This window comes from Sitophilus oryzae, unplaced genomic scaffold (genome assembly GCF_002938485.1).
Source record: "Sitophilus oryzae breed Bouriz unplaced genomic scaffold, Soryzae_2.0 scaffold_1389_pilon_pilon, whole genome shotgun sequence".
NCBI classification, from domain to species: Eukaryota; Metazoa; Arthropoda; class Insecta; order Coleoptera; family Curculionidae; genus Sitophilus; species Sitophilus oryzae.
This window is the reverse complement of record NW_022146047.1, coordinates 777,306-793,839: the sequence shown is the minus strand read 5'-3', so window position 1 is coordinate 793,839 and position 16,534 is coordinate 777,306. Positions and strand designations below refer to the sequence as shown.

Sequence of the window (16,534 nt, the reverse complement as noted above, 5' to 3'; positions counted from 1 at the left end):
TATCGCTAAACCGAATAGCGTGCATGGACGTTAATAAGGCCAGGTGTTATTTCCTTTACGTGAGGTGGTATTAACTCTCTTCATTTATAGTTATCGGGTTGGAAAGAATTCTGTTCGCGTCGCGTCCGCTATTTAAACTTAACCTAACTTTGAATTTAAAACTTTGAAATTGTTTTGTTTACTAGGTATTTTAAAACTAAAGGCCTAAAGTGCTTATTTACAGTGCTTTATTGTTCAACGTCTGCCAATAAGTTTAGGGCAACAAGCAACAAATTCTCTTAGAAGGGCTAAGTCGTCATCTGCTCTAAACTTAAGCCTCTTTATAGGTTCTTTAATATTGGAAGAGGTGGAATCCATATTTTGGGCCATATTTATTTAATTAAAACTAATCCGAGCTACTTAAATATCAAATTACCTAATTAAACTAAAGTAATAATTGAAAACAATTCAAACATAACCTAAAATAAAAGATCTCGCCGGCCGGCCCCGGTTGACAAATACCCGCACATGCCCATTTAAGCAATTTTTAAACGTTATTTAGAAATAGCGCTTGGTGTAATTGATCCGCAAATTACGTCAGGCGGTAACGTTATTAGCGGGTGTTGCGTTAAAAATTGACTCGCGCATATCGTAACCATGATAAGGTACGCGTAAATACTGCATGAAGCTATTCGGTTTTCCGATATCTCTCTAATAACTGTACCGGTCAGGCGCTGTGCACAATTTTAGAGGCCATAAGTGGGCGTGCTATGTGCGCAAACTAGTAACCTAACTAGTGCCCGATTCCGAAAATTAGAACCACGAAAAGCAATAAAGAAAAAACAAAGTTTATAATCTGTGCTATAACTAACCCACTATATTAAAATTTTTGTAAGAGGGAAATGAAATTGAAGACAAACCAATGTAATTTAGAAATAATAATGGAGTATCATAGCTTAGTAAATTATGATCACATTCTGATGTTCTAGAAATTCTTTAAAAAAGTGCTTTTCAAAAAATACTAACATAAATTAAGAATTATTCTATTAAATTAATAATCTTTTTCTTTTCGAGCATTATGAAACACTTGTAATTATTGTTTTGACGAAAATTAAATGATAAATTATACACTTTCAATTACCAATTTTCCCTTCGTTTAACTTTAATTATTTCCCTTTTCATTAATTTGAACAGCTAATTTGTTTGTTTAAAGCTCTCTATAGATCTGTAAATAATATAAGGTCAATCCATATCGAAATTTCATTATTTGGTAATTATCTCCATCAAATGGTTGAAAGCCAATTGACGATAATAATAGATAATCTTACTTGATTAAATTTTCCAGTTTTAGATCATTATATCATCCCCTGTAACATTATTTATGATAAAACTTAATAAACCAGTGTTTTTGTAGATATGTAAAGATCTAGCTTTAAACTGATACTTCTTTGAATGTCATAGAAAATGTTTTATTATTCAGGGACGGTGACAAAACGTCGATATATTTTATAAAATGTATCGTTTGGTTATTCGCATGATCCTTAGAGTATAGTCAACCATTAACGGAGGCAGGTGGGGAGTAAAAAAATGGCGGCTACATTCTTCAAGGGTACTGACGCATTGTGTATTTATTTTTTGGGCTAAACTTAAAAATATTTTGTCCCTCTATACAGGGTGTTACAAATTCGAGGTACGAACATTGGTATCTCGGAAACCGTAATAGACACGAAAATGGTTAAATTGGGACAAAGTTGTGCCTTAGGATGTTCACCAAGATGCTATCAAAAAAGTTTTAAAAAATCATGGATTGAAGGGTTTTTAGAAAAAAAGTGGATTTTTTTGAAAATCAAGAAACGAATTGCACATTCTCATAGCAACTTTATCAGGCCTATCTGATAGTATTTTTAGATTTTCAAATTAGCTGTTAATTTGAGAGATACAGAGGCCAACTTCATTTTTTTAAATATCTCACAAATTATCAGATAATTTGAAAATCTAAAAATACTGTCATATAGCCCTGATAAAGTGGCTATGAGAATGTTCAATTAGTTTTTTTGATTTTCTAAAAAGTAACGACAGGAAAAAATAAAGTTGATTTTCAAAAAAATACGTTTTTCTCAAAAAACTCAGCAATCCTTGAAATTTTTGAAACTTTTTTGATAGCGCTTTGGCAAACATCCCAAAGCGCAACTTTGCCCCAATTTAACTATATTCGTATCTATTACGGTTTCCGAGATACCAATGCTCGTACCTCGAATTTGTAGCACCCTGTATACATAACTTAAGCTACTTAATTTACTTACAAAACAATTTTTTGTGGTACTGAAATACACCCATTTAAGTATAGCGTTATTGTCTGCAATAATACAAGCGCTCTTCCTATTATTTCATAAAGCCGTCTTATTTCAAGTTAAGTTTATCTTTCTCGATTATAACAGTTACAATGGAGGCCCTTATTTTAATAATGACATTCACAACATCGATCCCTTTATCTCTTTATACGCGTCTCCGGGTATTATCTACTTGATAATTCTCATTTATTAAACTTACTTTGAAAGTAAAACTCGTCAAACTGCGTCATTTCCAAGCAATGGGATTGGAGGGATGACGTAAAGCCTCTTAATATAGATTTATTCATTTTGAGATAAATTCTTACTATAATAATACGGTTGTAGATAAAATATATACTAACCATACATATTGATTTGTTTTGACTCAATATATTGACGTAAAATGTAAAAGAACCGGTTGTATATTTACAGTTTGATTTGACCAAACACTTAATACACACACACACACACCCACACACACAATTTTTTTAAGATTTACCGTCACTGGCATAGTGTCAGAATCTTCATAAAAACGTAAAAAGAGTGATAAATGAACATTCACCGGCACGAAAAACGGGCACCTTAAAACTTTCATGTATTATAAAGTTTTATATATAGTGCTCTAGTACACCGATTTTGATGATTTTTTAGTTGTAGGGTTTGTTTCTCTCTACAATTTCCTGTTTCACAATGTACCGTTTGTGTCCGGAAAGAGTTCATAGTTTCATAGTCGTTGATTTTAATAAAAAATCAGTATATGTATATTATTTCGTATATTTTTCATTATATTGATTTTATGGAAAGCACTGTTCATTAAAATGTTGTATTCTATGTTATAGGGCTTGCTTCTCTCCACAATTTCCTGTCTCACAATGTACCGTTTGTGTCCAGGAAGGGTTCATAGTTTCATAGATGTCGATTTTCGAAAGAAATCAGAACATGTATATTATTTCGCATATTTTCCATTTTATTGATTTTATGGAAAGCATTGTTCATTAAAATGTTGTATCCTATGTTGTAGGGCTTGCTTCTCTCTACAACTTCCTGTTTCACAATGTACCGTTTGTGTCCAGGAAGGGCTCATATTTTCATAGATGTCGATTTTCGAAAGAAATCAGTACATTTATTTTATTTCGTATATTTTTCATATTATTGATTTTATGGAAAGCACTGTTCAGTAAAATGTTGTATCCTATGTTATAGGGCTTGTTTCTCTCTACCACTTCCTGTCTCACAATGTACCGTTTGTGTCCAGGAAGGGTTCATATTTTCACAGATGTGGATTTTCGAAAGAAATCGGTACATTTATTTTATTTCCGTATATTTTTCATTTTATTGATTTAATGGAAAGCACTGTTCATTAAAATGTTGTATTAGGAACATAGGTGTTATAGAGCTTGTTTCTCTCAACAATTTTCTGTCTCACAATGTACCGTTTGTGTCCAGGAAGGGTTCATATTGTCATAGTTGTCGATTTTCGAAAGAAATCAGAACATGTATATTATTTCGCATATTTTTCATTTTATTGATTTTATGGAAAGTACTGTTCTTTAAAATGTTGTATCCTATGTTATAGGGCTTGTTTCTCTCTACAATTTCCTGTCTCACAATGTACTGTTTGTGTCCAGGAAGAGTTCATATTTTCATAGATGTCAATTTTCGAAAGAAATCGGTACATTTATTTTATTTCGTATATTTTTCATTTTATTGATTTTATGGAAAGCACTGTTCATTAAAATGTTGTACCCTATGTTATAGGGCTTGTTCCTCTCTACAACTTCCTGCCTCACAATGTACCGTTTGTGTCCAGGAAGGGTTCATATTTTCATAGATGTCAATTTTGGAAAGAAATCGGTACATTTATTTTATTTCGTATATTTTTCATTTTATTGATTTTATGGAAAGCACTGTTCATTAAAATGCTGTTTCTCTTAGGGCTTAGGGCTTGTTTCTCTCTACAATTTCCTGTCTCACAATGTATCGTTTGTGTCCGGGAAGGTAAGGGGTTTGTGCCCGGAAAGCATGGTTTAGCCCTGTAGTTTCATAGTTCCAGAAATCAGTACATGTATATTATTTCGTATATTTTTTATTTTATTGATTTTATGGAAAGCACTGTTCATTAAAATGTTATATCCTATGTTATAGGGCTTGTTTTTCTTTACAATTTCCTGTTTCACAATGTAATATGGCAAGACCTTGACAAGCCTCAAAAATCCAGTAGTTAGTCATCGTTCATCGTTGCGCCTCTCCAATAAAATTGAAATATGATCTGTCATTTTAGAAACAAACCAATATATCTGTTAAACACCACAACAGACGACGCACGACGGATTTATATATAAACGTATCCATTAGTTAACTTAAAAATATCAGAAACTTTTTTTTGCCAAATAAATAGATTGGTATGGACGTCATCTGATCTTTTTACCTGAAATCTTACCCGAGAAAAAAAACAGAGTATACACTTTATGCTTGCCTTACTAAAATTCCTTTTGCAAGTCGAAACCAAATCTAGCACATCCATGTTCTCTGGCAATAAATAATGTCAGGCAACGCTGGCCTTTACACAGTCGGTATTTGCGAAGCGCTGGCTCTTAATACCGAACGTTCCCAAATTGAATATTGCAACTGGCGAGCGTGACGGATTGGAGCGGATCAGCTATTCCGGTCTTGTCCCATCGATACGTCGACCGCCCCGGGCAAAAATGCACCAGACAGTGCTGAAATATAAACGATATTACGTGAGAATTGGCCGGAAGTCACAAGGGAACGTCTGGCCGTGATTTCAGTTCTGTCCCCAAGCAGATACGGTCTGGCTCTCGCTTAATTTATCAGTAAATTTGCATAAGTAATAGGATAAAGTATTTTGTTGCTGAATTAATAAAATATTTGTTTTTAATTTTCACAATTTTTTTAAAGAGAGAAAAAAAAAATAGAAAATGAAGTCATTTTGAAAATTGTGAAGTGAACGTCAATTTTGTTACTAACATACACTAAGTACAGGTTGTCCCATTTTGGTTGAAATCTTACGGTATCTCCGTTATTAGTGAAGATAGAAGAGTGCAGTTTGCACAAACCTTGTGACTTTTTTGACAAATTGAAATCGCCGTAAACAACATTTTCATAGCCCTCTTCGTTTCTGAGCTACAGGCTCTTATTGAAAATTGCAACTGCAACTGCAATTGCAAAATTGCAATTTGGGACACCTGCTGTATCTTTGTTATTGTTAAAGGTATCGAGAAGGTGAGAACTGTTTGCTGTAGAACTTTTTACGTAGAATACAGTGGCGTAGTCTGTTGTTCTACGAAAATAATATTTTTAAAGATATGAACTAAAGTTATGTTTTTGGTATGTATATAATAATCTGGCTTTCCATAAGCTTCTCAAAAATATATATCACTCTATATTTATTTTCTCTATTTTTGTTTTCACTGCAATATTTAAAAGTTTTTATTAAAAGATCATATTTATAGTAGGCTATGATTGATATAATAAAAGAAACTAAAGGATTATTAAAATTGTACTGCTATCTGTCTATTGTTTTATTATGGGAGCAACTAATAAATTCTTCATATATTAGGAAAACTTAACTCTCTACTGGCTATTTGTAAATCTTAAAAGCTATCGTACCGGAACTTTTAGATATTCCTTTAGCTAATTTACGTGAAATATACATATTTTCAGCAAGATGGGGCTCCCCCTCAGAACTTTGACAATATACCGGGTGCGTCTCAAAAGTGGTTCACCCCTATAATTTTTTTATTTTTTCACTTAAAAAACAAAATTTGGTATGTTATATATATTATAAATTAGGATTGATTGACGTCTCCAATTGTTTTCGGCCGCTTCTCCTATTTCACCGGAAATGACTACAACTTTTGATTTTTAAATGGTACCCTCCATATTTTTTTAATTTATTCGATAGAAAATAATACTCTGAATAGAATGACAATTGTCAACTTTTGACATTTTCGCATATGGTTTATTTGAAATTATAACTTGCGGTTCGTAACGAAAATTTGACTCGAAATACCAAGTGCGTGGTATTAAATTATTCGTAAAAAATGCCTTTTCCAAATATGCAAATGAGCCACCCTCGTTCCATTTGAAAAAATTGGGATAAAATTAAAAATACGAATTGAGCATTTTCTAACTGGCCAGGGAAAGACACTAAAAACATTAGACGATCAAATCTATTTTTCCAAGGCTCCTTGAATAAGAATTAGTGTTCTTAACATAGCCATGACACTCTAGATTGAATTTGATTGAAAAAAGTTGACATAAAATATGTCATTCTATTATTCAGAATGTCATTTTCTATCGAATAAAGTAAAAAAAAAAACCGAGGGTGCCATTTAAAAATCAAAAGTTGTAGTCATTTCCGGTGAAAGAGGAAGTGACCAAAAAGAATTAAATAAGTCAGTCAATCCTAACTTATGTCATATACTAACATACCAAATTTCGTTTTGTTATCAGAAAATAATAAAAAGTTATTGGGGTTAGACACTTTTTGAGGCGCACCCGGTATTGTGTTATTATTGTTTATTTTGCTGCTGTAACACTAAAGGTTCCAACCTTAACTTAATCATTTATCATATGCGTTATTGTTAAGTAATTTAACGAGACTTTAAAATGACATTTTTTAAATTCATATCTAAAATGAAACGAAAATTTACTTATAGCTTCATTAATTAAAACACACTTTTGCATTTCTAAATATGCAGAGAAGTGCAGTAAATATAAATCATAATTTCTAGTCACTGCAATTGCTTTTGAAAAAAAAACATGCAAAAAGCATATAATTTACAGCATAGCTACAAGATTCTAATTAGCGTTTTATTTAACTCGACTATTTAATTTCGATAAGACATTTTGCGTCCCCGCTGCTGCCACCTTACCTATTTCATTCTTATAAATGTTACAGCTATTTAAATATGAGTCTTGAATATTACTCAACGGCCCTAGGAGCGTTATAAATTCTGTTTAAGAAAATATACTTTTAAAATACGGCCCTATTCTATGAAGCCGCTTTATTAAAAGAATGTAAATCATACCCTATTAAATTATACGAGATATTATGAACTGAAGAACAGTTATGTAATATGTTTCTTTTAAACTTATAATATTAAAATATTTTTAATTAACTTAAATTAGACATAAAAAATGTTTTACTATCGCAATTTTGCTACGAAATTGAATATAAAAAATCTTTTGTTCTATTTTACCTGTATATTTAAAAACGTGATTTTAAATTTTTATTTTTTTATTTAAATTTAAAATATTTTTTGGTTTTGATGAAAACTAGCAATAATTGGCAATCCATCAATTCGAATTATTGTTCGATTAGCCTCTTGTCTATTTTTGGACGAACGTTTCGACAGAATCGTGACGCAAGCACCTAAATCACATTTTAAATCAATTACGAGTTTTGATATTTAAATGTGAATTGAATGGTAATTAAATATTGAGAGGAATCCAATACATGGATTTATTATTAATAAAGACTTGTATTGGATTTCTATCAATAAACAAATACAAATATTAATTTGCTTTGTTAATTTTAGTCAATTCATATAATTAGAAAATAAACTCTATTTTACTCTCGATTTAGGAATTCTGAAATAAAAAATTAGTCTAATAAATAAATTAGTCTATATACAGAGTGGTCTCTTAGTGTGTGTTTCAAAGAACTTCAGTGTCATCTCTCGTGGGGAGATAACGCGTGTCTCAAAAAACATGGGCCATCTCCCGTGGGGAGATTTCCCACGTAAAAATAATATTTATTTTTTATATCAACATGCGTACGATTCTTCCCTTTTTCGTAGTTACAGGGTGTTTTCATTTTTTTTCGATTTATTTGAATTTTCTTCCAAATGCTTTTAAGTGGGCAATTAAATTATTGTATTTTTTTGTTTGGAATTTTAATTCAGCACCCAAGTCTGGGGTACAGAAAAACGGGGTTAAAATTTTAAAAAACTTAAAACATTATCGTTATTTTTATTGGTACACCCGGTATAAAACAAAATATTTTTAGGACGTGCACCTTTATAAACCATGCACCATTTATATAAAACTTTATTCATATCTCGTCCCATTGCTGCCAAAAGTCACTAACTTACTTTTTATTACTTCCGAGAAAAATGCGTCTAAAGATGAATTGCATTGCATAAAGATGTTATACTTAGTAACTATTCGGTATTAAAATAAAACATAAATAGCCAGAAATCGTAGTTAATGGCTTTTGCAATCGATTCTCCGCTTCAAAACATAGTTAGTGATCGAATTTGGTTGTTCGGAAAAATGTTAGTTAGTGACTTTTAGCAGCAGTAGGACGATCTTTGTCAAGTATCACGATATTGGAGTTTCTCCCACTAATAAGCCAGTGTATTTTTTTTACGGATCAAGAATTTTTTTATTTTTTTAATAGACATATAAAAAATAAACACATATTATAACATATACCGGATGCGTTTCAAAAGTGGCTCACCCCTATAACTTTTTTATTTTTTTCAAATAAAAAAAAACGAGATTTAGTACCTATGTTGGTATATGACATAAATTAGGATTGATTCACAAATTTAATTGGAAAATGGCATCCTCGGTATTTTTTACTTGATTCGATAGAAAATGACAGTCTGAATAGAATGACATATTATGATACATTTTCGAATATGGTTGCGAACATATAACATGCGGTTCATAACGACAATTTGACTCGAAATACCAAGTGTGTGGATCAAATTATTCGTAAAAAAGTGCTTTTTTCAAATATGCTAATAAGCCACCCTCGTTCTATTTGAAAAATTGAGATATAACTAAAAATACGATCTGGGCATCTTTTAACCCGCCAGGACAGGGCGCTAAAACATAAAACGGCTTCTTGATTAAAAATTAGTGTTTTCTACATAGCCATTGCACCCTAGATTAAATTTTAAAACACGATTTTTTTAAGCGAGAATGTCAAAAGTTGATATATGATATGTCATTCTACTCAGAGTGTCATTTTCTATCGAATAAAATAAAAAATGCCGAGGGTGCCTTTTAAAAATCAAAAGTTGTAGTAATTTCCTGTGAAAGAGGATATTTTTTATACTAATGTACCAAAGCTGGCTTTTTATCTGAAAAAATAAAGAAGGGGTGAGCCCCTTTTGAGATGCACCCGGTATAACATAACTTGAAATATTCATAAGTAGCACGTAATATCTTTTTAGTAAGTATAGTTTTTTCATTTTGTAGACTAAATTCTTGTTAGAAAAATTTACTATGCAGCCTACGTAAAGTGCATTAGATATTTCAGTATAATTAAGTTTTCAGTTTTTAATTAAGTTTAAAACAATATCTTGCGGCAGTTTAGCTATAATTTAATAACACCGTTGTAGGTGTTTTACCCATCTTTATTAATGTATTTTTTAGACTTAATAGAACAGAATTACAGATGCCTGAGACATGCGACATTTTATATTTTTAAGTACTCCGAAAAACGTTTGAAGGAATGGGAAATAAATCGTTTTAAGAAATAAAAAATAATAGATATTAATTTTTTGGATTATGTCCTTTATAATTTTTATCTTTTATATGCAGGAAGTAGTCTGGTTTATTTTTTTATTACTAATGGTTTATACCAGTGATTCCCAAAGTGGTCCAGGTGGACCCCCAGGGGTCCACGGGAGACTTGCTGGGGGTCTACGTAGGCGTGAACAAAAAATGGGGGTCCATAAGATGTTAATGGGGGTCCACGAAAATTTATCTGCTTTTGATAGTAAAGAGCAAAAATGTAAGCATAGTTTTTATAAGGGCCAAACAGTGATTATATTATAGTGAACTATAATAAAATATGTATAGTTAATCACTGTTTAGCTTTTAAACAAAGTTTATACAAACGGTGCAAGTGGGCATTAGTTTCGGAGATACAGGGTGTAGAAGTTTCATTTTTATTTTGTTTTTTTCCAAATAATTTGAAGTAACGTCAATATTGAGAAGAAAGTTGGTGTCTTGGAGTTTCTTTGACAGCTGTAATTTTTTATTTAAATGTATCAGGTTTTGTAGGAAATTATTTGTAGGTCACGATTATATAAGTCGTTTTATTTCATATTTTAATTTCTCAGCATAAATGACAAATTAAAAAAGTTTCCATACTTTTGGCCACCACTGTATATAAAACTACTGAGTAAAAAAATATATATTTACGACGTTTTTTACGTAAAAAAGGTCTCTTGGTAAAAAACGCTACGGGTAATGGTCCTCGAGATATTTGGAATCGAAATTATCAATACCTCTCATCATTTATATAAATTAAACAAGTTGACTAAATAGTTATTAGACTGAAATCATAAATTTGAAATGTTTTTGTGTCAAAAGTTCAACAGAAACTGTTTTTATCATTTTTTCGAAGAAAAATTAATTTATGATGAAATTAAAAAATGAAAAATGAAAAATTAATGATTTCATTCAAATAACTATCTACTACTTAATATTTATTTGTTGCCAATTAATGAACATATATTGACTCTTACTTTACGTAAAAAATCACGGAAATGTTTTTTTTTCAGCAGTTTTATACAGGTACGCCAAACACATGCAAGTGGCGCCCCTACAATTAAGAGTCATATTGACATCAAAATCAAATTTCTCATGTCAAAAAACTCCCAGACAATTTTCATCTAAATATTGACGTTACTTCAGAAATGATTTAGAAAAAATCGAAATAGATATGAAATTTATATACTCTGTATCTCCAAAACTAAGCATTTTATGACATATATTTATACAAAGTTTTTTACTTGTTTTTATCTGCAAAATATGCTACCGAAGTTTCCGGAATACAGGTCGGACCACCCTGTATAAAAAAAATAAAATTTATAAGTTTTATAAATGTTTAAGTTTAAAAAAACGGATTATCTATTCAAAATAATATCTATTCTATAAAACAGAAATTTTACCTAAAATTGTTTTGTTTCAGTGGTGATATTCCTGATTGCTGTAGAAGCCAGTGACAAGAAAGGTAAAATAATTAATTAATATATTTATATACAGGATGATATGTACAAGGTTTTTGACATAACATTTTATAAAAAGGAATTTAAATAAAAGGAGTTTAAATTGAAATTACCGGTATAGCTTAATCGTATAGCAAGTTACTCTTTTATTTAAAACAAAACATATATTCCCATTGGAGCCTTCTTTTTTAAAATGGCGCCAGGCTGTATAGTCCACCGAAACATTTGTTATATGTATGTAAACTCCATTTAAAATACGAACTCTTATTTCTGTATTTAAATCGAAATCAGTTATATCATCAGTCTACAAGAATCAGTCAGTTACAAATATCTATCTAATGTCCACAATTCCATGATACATATTTTTATTGTTTTTATTATGATTATTTAGTGTTTAGAGAATTTGGGTCACTTGTACATTTAGAGTTAATATAAATTAAAAGAAGCCGATTGGAAGAACTCAAAAAAATAAAAATATACAAAAAATATATATTATATTTTAATGCAAAGATTGATGGAAATTTGATTTTACATTAAATCTCAATTTATTAATTCCCTGAATATTTCAGATAAAATATACATATTCAAATTTTTCTGTATTTTAAATGGAGCACCCTAATTGAATACATCTTCAAATAAAAGATATTTTACACGAATCGATTGAGTGCATCCACATCTAAAATATCTAAACGAATAAAATAGTTTGTAATAGTTTTTGTAAAATAAAGCAGTTAAATTCAGTTCATGAATATGCATAAACAAGAAAATAGGTCCTTTTAAAAATGTAAATACCTCCGTTTTGCGATATAAAAATAAAATAAAGACTTGAAACTACAATTCTTCACTAACAAGAAAAAGAAACAATAAAAATCTTATACAGCACTTAAAACAAAACGATCGGTTCTACGTTTCACAGAGAATTATCTCTGTAACACTGTACTCTGACCTTTAATTTAAGGAAAAGATCTGTATTTGAGATTAATTTTCAGCCAGCCCACTAGACAATATGATACAATTTCACAATACAGACAATATAGTCTGTCCAACGATAAAATTCATGACAGTGATAGATGTGTCTGTCATTTTAATTTCAAAGTAGTTTATTTTACTCTACAAAGAAATAAGTTGGTAGAATTGGAACGCATAGCAGGAAATCTATATATTTATAATTTGAGTGACAAGTGATTACTTAAATTGTAAAAAAACGTATAAAATTGAAAAAATGTAATCGAGTTATTTTATTTCAAAAAAAATTACGGTATGTTGTGTTAACAAAACAAACAAGGGTGTAGCAAACAAACAAGGGTTGTAAACAAACCACCACATACCAAAAAATATAAAAAAGAACTATTTCTTACTTTCAAGCTTCAAGAAACTTTTAAGAATATTTTATTAATAATAACACTTACTGAATTTTACACCTTAAAGTTGATTAACTAACTTTAATATTAATTTTTTTTAACCAGAGCCACCTTTTGACATTATCTTTCTGCTGTACTAAAATCTCTTATTTATTTATTGTGTGATGTTATTTTACACCTACTCCTGTTTTTAGTACCATATACGAGATGGCTTACAAACTTTACTGATGGTGGTGTATAAAATTTTTACTTTATTGGTGTATAAAACTCTCCGTCTGGGCCCCGAATATTAACTATAAACTGTGCTCTGGGCCTACAGTTCATTTTTCCTCGATTCATCCTCCACTTAACTTCAAAAGACACAAAACACACGTAATAACATGAATCAAAATGCAAAAACAATTCGTAAATGTATTATAATCTTCTAAAAGTTATTTGACACAAATTTATAATCTATAATTTGGCAAGACTTTGATGAAAAGTGAAAGAGAACAGAAAGAAAAAAAATAGGGACATTACATGAAGACAAACTTTAAATTAATAATTACTACCTGATCACAACTGCCTTACAGTCTAAGATCCGGCTGCATGATTATTATGCTCATTGTATTTTTAATCAAAACCATTTTTTTAATGTATATTTATGAATAGGAGAATACGATTTTCATAGGGTGCCTTAAAGTTCAAAAACTTGCCGGATCCAGGGGTTGCCACGGTTTAAAGTTTTTCCTACTTTAAAACAGTGCGTCGGGCAGTGCTAACCTTAAGTATGCGTTCGGATGTATTTTAGGAAATTTTTTAACTTCTACAGGGTGGTCAAAAAAGTGTGAGTGGGTCGAGATAAGTTTTTTAAATGGAATACCCTCCCAAGTAGCATCTATCTGACTTCGAACTAAATCTGACCTGAAGCGACGTCAGACTTTGTGCAAATTTAGGTCGGGTGCTGGTGATACGACCGGTGACGTCACTTTCCTATTAAAAGCGACATCGTTGGACCCGAGTCGGTAAATCCAACGATCTGTCGACGTACAAAATAACAACGTACCATTTTTATTAATTTCCCAACGTCGTTCCCACGTTGGCTTGCACGACGTACATATACTTGAACTAGCCCGACGTCTACCCCTTGTCCGAATAGGATACGTCTCACTGATAATCCCTAAAGTAACGTCCAATTATATTTTGTTGTATTTTATGTTCATATTTATAACCTAATTTTCGTATCTCTATTTACGTCCGTAAATACAACCCATTAAGTAGCATTTGCGGCCTAATGAACATCATGAACATAACCTAATAAAAAGTTTTTGTAAACAAACTTAATTTCTTTTATTGTGCCTAAAAAACACTAAAAAGGCATTTATACATTCATCTAAATTTTACAGAAAGAGGTTGAGGCTTTTGCAAAATAATAATAGTAGTAGTGCTGTCTTGCCTCCACCCACGAATGCTTTTTATCCGGAAGAGATGCTGTATAACACTGGTGCATCTTAATTTCTTTTTTTAGCTTAAGAAACCAACAGACCCCATCCTCCTCCCACATGTGAGGTACTGGTTCCAATTCTTTTACATTTTGTAGATATACTATCTTTAAAAAGTGGCTGTCCATTTTTTTAAGGAGAAAACAAAAACTAAAATATAATTGCACAAATCCACAAATCTCTGATACGCAAAGTGAGGTTACGCCTACGAAACCGTTGAACCGTCAACCGTCAAACATTTCTTGACAACAAACAATTGAGCTATCATAGACCAATAACAGACAACGTCGGGAATCGTTTACCAGGAATACCGTGTGTAGAAAAATTATATGCTCTGTGGTCGACAACGGATGCTCCTACGTATGCCGGCTGATCGCAAATTTTACGTGGCGTACGTTGGAATTAAATACGTCATAATACGATTGCCGGTCGTCCGGTTTGATGACTTCGGTCGTGTGAGACGACTATGTTCGAGACCCGGTCGGAATTGGTATATTGGTAGTTCATATTAAGTCGGACACAGAAATCAGCTATTCTTAACAAGTATTTGATTGTCAGCCATTTTAAAATCGTTTTTTGTTTTAAAATTTATATTCACATTCCGGGAACCACAGTACAGTTTTATGATTAAACCAGCTAGAAAATAAAAAAAAAAATATATTTTGCGAGTTACTTTTTATAGATATTTTTATTTCATAAATCTACCTAACTTTGAAGGCGCTCGTTCTTTTCCGGAGTATTTTAATCAGATATATCAAAAAGTGACTGCCGTTGACAAAACTGATGTCTGGATTAATGATTCAGAATTATTATAATATGAAATTAGGTAGGCACTTATATATATATATTCGAGGAGTGACTATGAATCCATTTGTAATTAGGTAGTTTTGAAACCCAACGTAAAGTAAGTGCTTAGCGACGAATTTTAAGTGACTGAAATCCAACGTAATAAGACGTTGGTAATTGGTAGAATTACATTCCCTATTAGGTCAGATACCGACGTCGAGGCGACCCGAATCTGTATTCCCCATTTAGGTGCAAATAAGGGTCGTCAGGCGGTCGAACCGACGTTGGTACCCGACGTCGGGTTTATTGAACGCGACGTATACCTTACGTTAGATAATGTCCAAATGCTACGTACTTTGGGCTGTATATTATTCCTTTGTTAGAAGGAGAATTAAAAAGTGAACATTTTTTATAATTAAAATATTTCAAAATCTGTATCTTGTGTCAATGGTATTTATCGTTGAAAGAGTAATATGTAATAAAAACATGAATATTTGCGAAGCCGTTAATACTTTAAATTCGAAAAATATTCATCTTGTAATTCTCCATCTAACAAATGAAGAATAATATGGAGGGTGTTCTATGAAAATAAACGAAGAAAAATTATTTTATATTTTAGATAGTTTGGTATAGGATTTTGAACATCCTGTATAGTTTAAGATTACGATATATATATAGCTCTCATAAGGTGCCCGGTGGCGTAGAGGTACAGGCCCTCGTCTACCAATCTCAAGGTGTGCGTTCGATTCCCACACCCGGCATTTCATCAGCCGACTATTTTTATTAAAATAAAAATAGTTTGGGTACCTATGTCGACTCAGCCTTAAATGAGTACTTGGGATTCACAATCCTGAGGTAATAATAGGCGGTTGAAGCGTAGTGCTAGCCACATTACCTTCCTTGTATACCGAACGGCTCTAGTATAGCAAGCTGTACCTTGCTACTCCCAAGGCGTTAAACGCTATATACGGGAGCTATTATTACTCTATAGCTCTCATTAAGTAAGTCCAGACCAACAGTACTAAATATTTAGTATAGTTTTTGACTTCAGAACATTTCTTGTATTTTTAATATTTAAAAAAAAGGTTTCTTTTTTTATTTATTTATTAATATCTCTGAAAATATCGAATCATATTTAATAATATCTTAGGATTATGTAAAGTGATCAGAAAGGAAGGCAAATTGCAATAATATACAGGGCTAATGAGAGGCTAATATACAAGTATTTTTATGTTCCATTTAAAAAAAGTCCTCCCGATCCACTTACACTTTTTTGAGCCACACTATAGAAGTTGAAATATTTTCCTCAAATACATCCATATACTTTATATTGGCACTTATACAAAATTCTTAAGTTTTTTATTATAGGAGCTACAAATGCCCGACGCACTGTTGCCGGGCTCGTAGGAAAAGCTTTGAAACGTGGCAACCCCTAGTTGCGGCAAGTTTTTGATATGCACCCTGTGAAAAGTGTATTCTTCATACGTAAAAATTTAGATTTGATTAAAAATACGGATGATCGTAATAATCACCCAGCCGGATCCTGTACTATTATAAGGTAAAATCAAACTACTTCAACTTTCTGTAAAGATTTTTTGTTT

The 16,534-nt window shown here is 31.5% G+C and overlaps 2 protein-coding genes across 4 annotated transcripts in view; one reads left to right on the top strand and one right to left on the bottom strand.

Annotated features, from left to right (window-relative positions):
• Positions 1–16,534, bottom strand: part of LOC115875498 (beta-alanine transporter) — a 934,216-nt gene that overhangs the window by 207,691 nt on the left and 709,991 nt on the right. The window contains exon 10 of one of the 3 annotated variants that reach the window (XM_030890969.1): positions 4,959–5,029. The exons of the other annotated variants lie outside the window; for them this stretch is intronic. Within the exon in view, the coding sequence (XP_030746829.1) occupies positions 4,965–5,029 (65 nt within the window). The 3' untranslated portion in view covers positions 4,959–4,964. Of the gene's footprint in view, positions 1–4,958; positions 5,030–16,534 lie in introns of those variants that run through there. 3 annotated transcript variants of the gene reach the window in all.
• LOC115875507 (prolactin-releasing peptide receptor-like) overlaps positions 1–16,534 on the top strand; it is a 329,200-nt gene that overhangs the window by 191,611 nt on the left and 121,055 nt on the right. Inside the window, exon 4 of the mRNA XM_030890983.1 lies at positions 11,269–11,310. The gene's annotated coding sequence lies outside the window, so the exon portion shown is untranslated. The remainder of the gene's footprint in view (positions 1–11,268; positions 11,311–16,534) is intronic.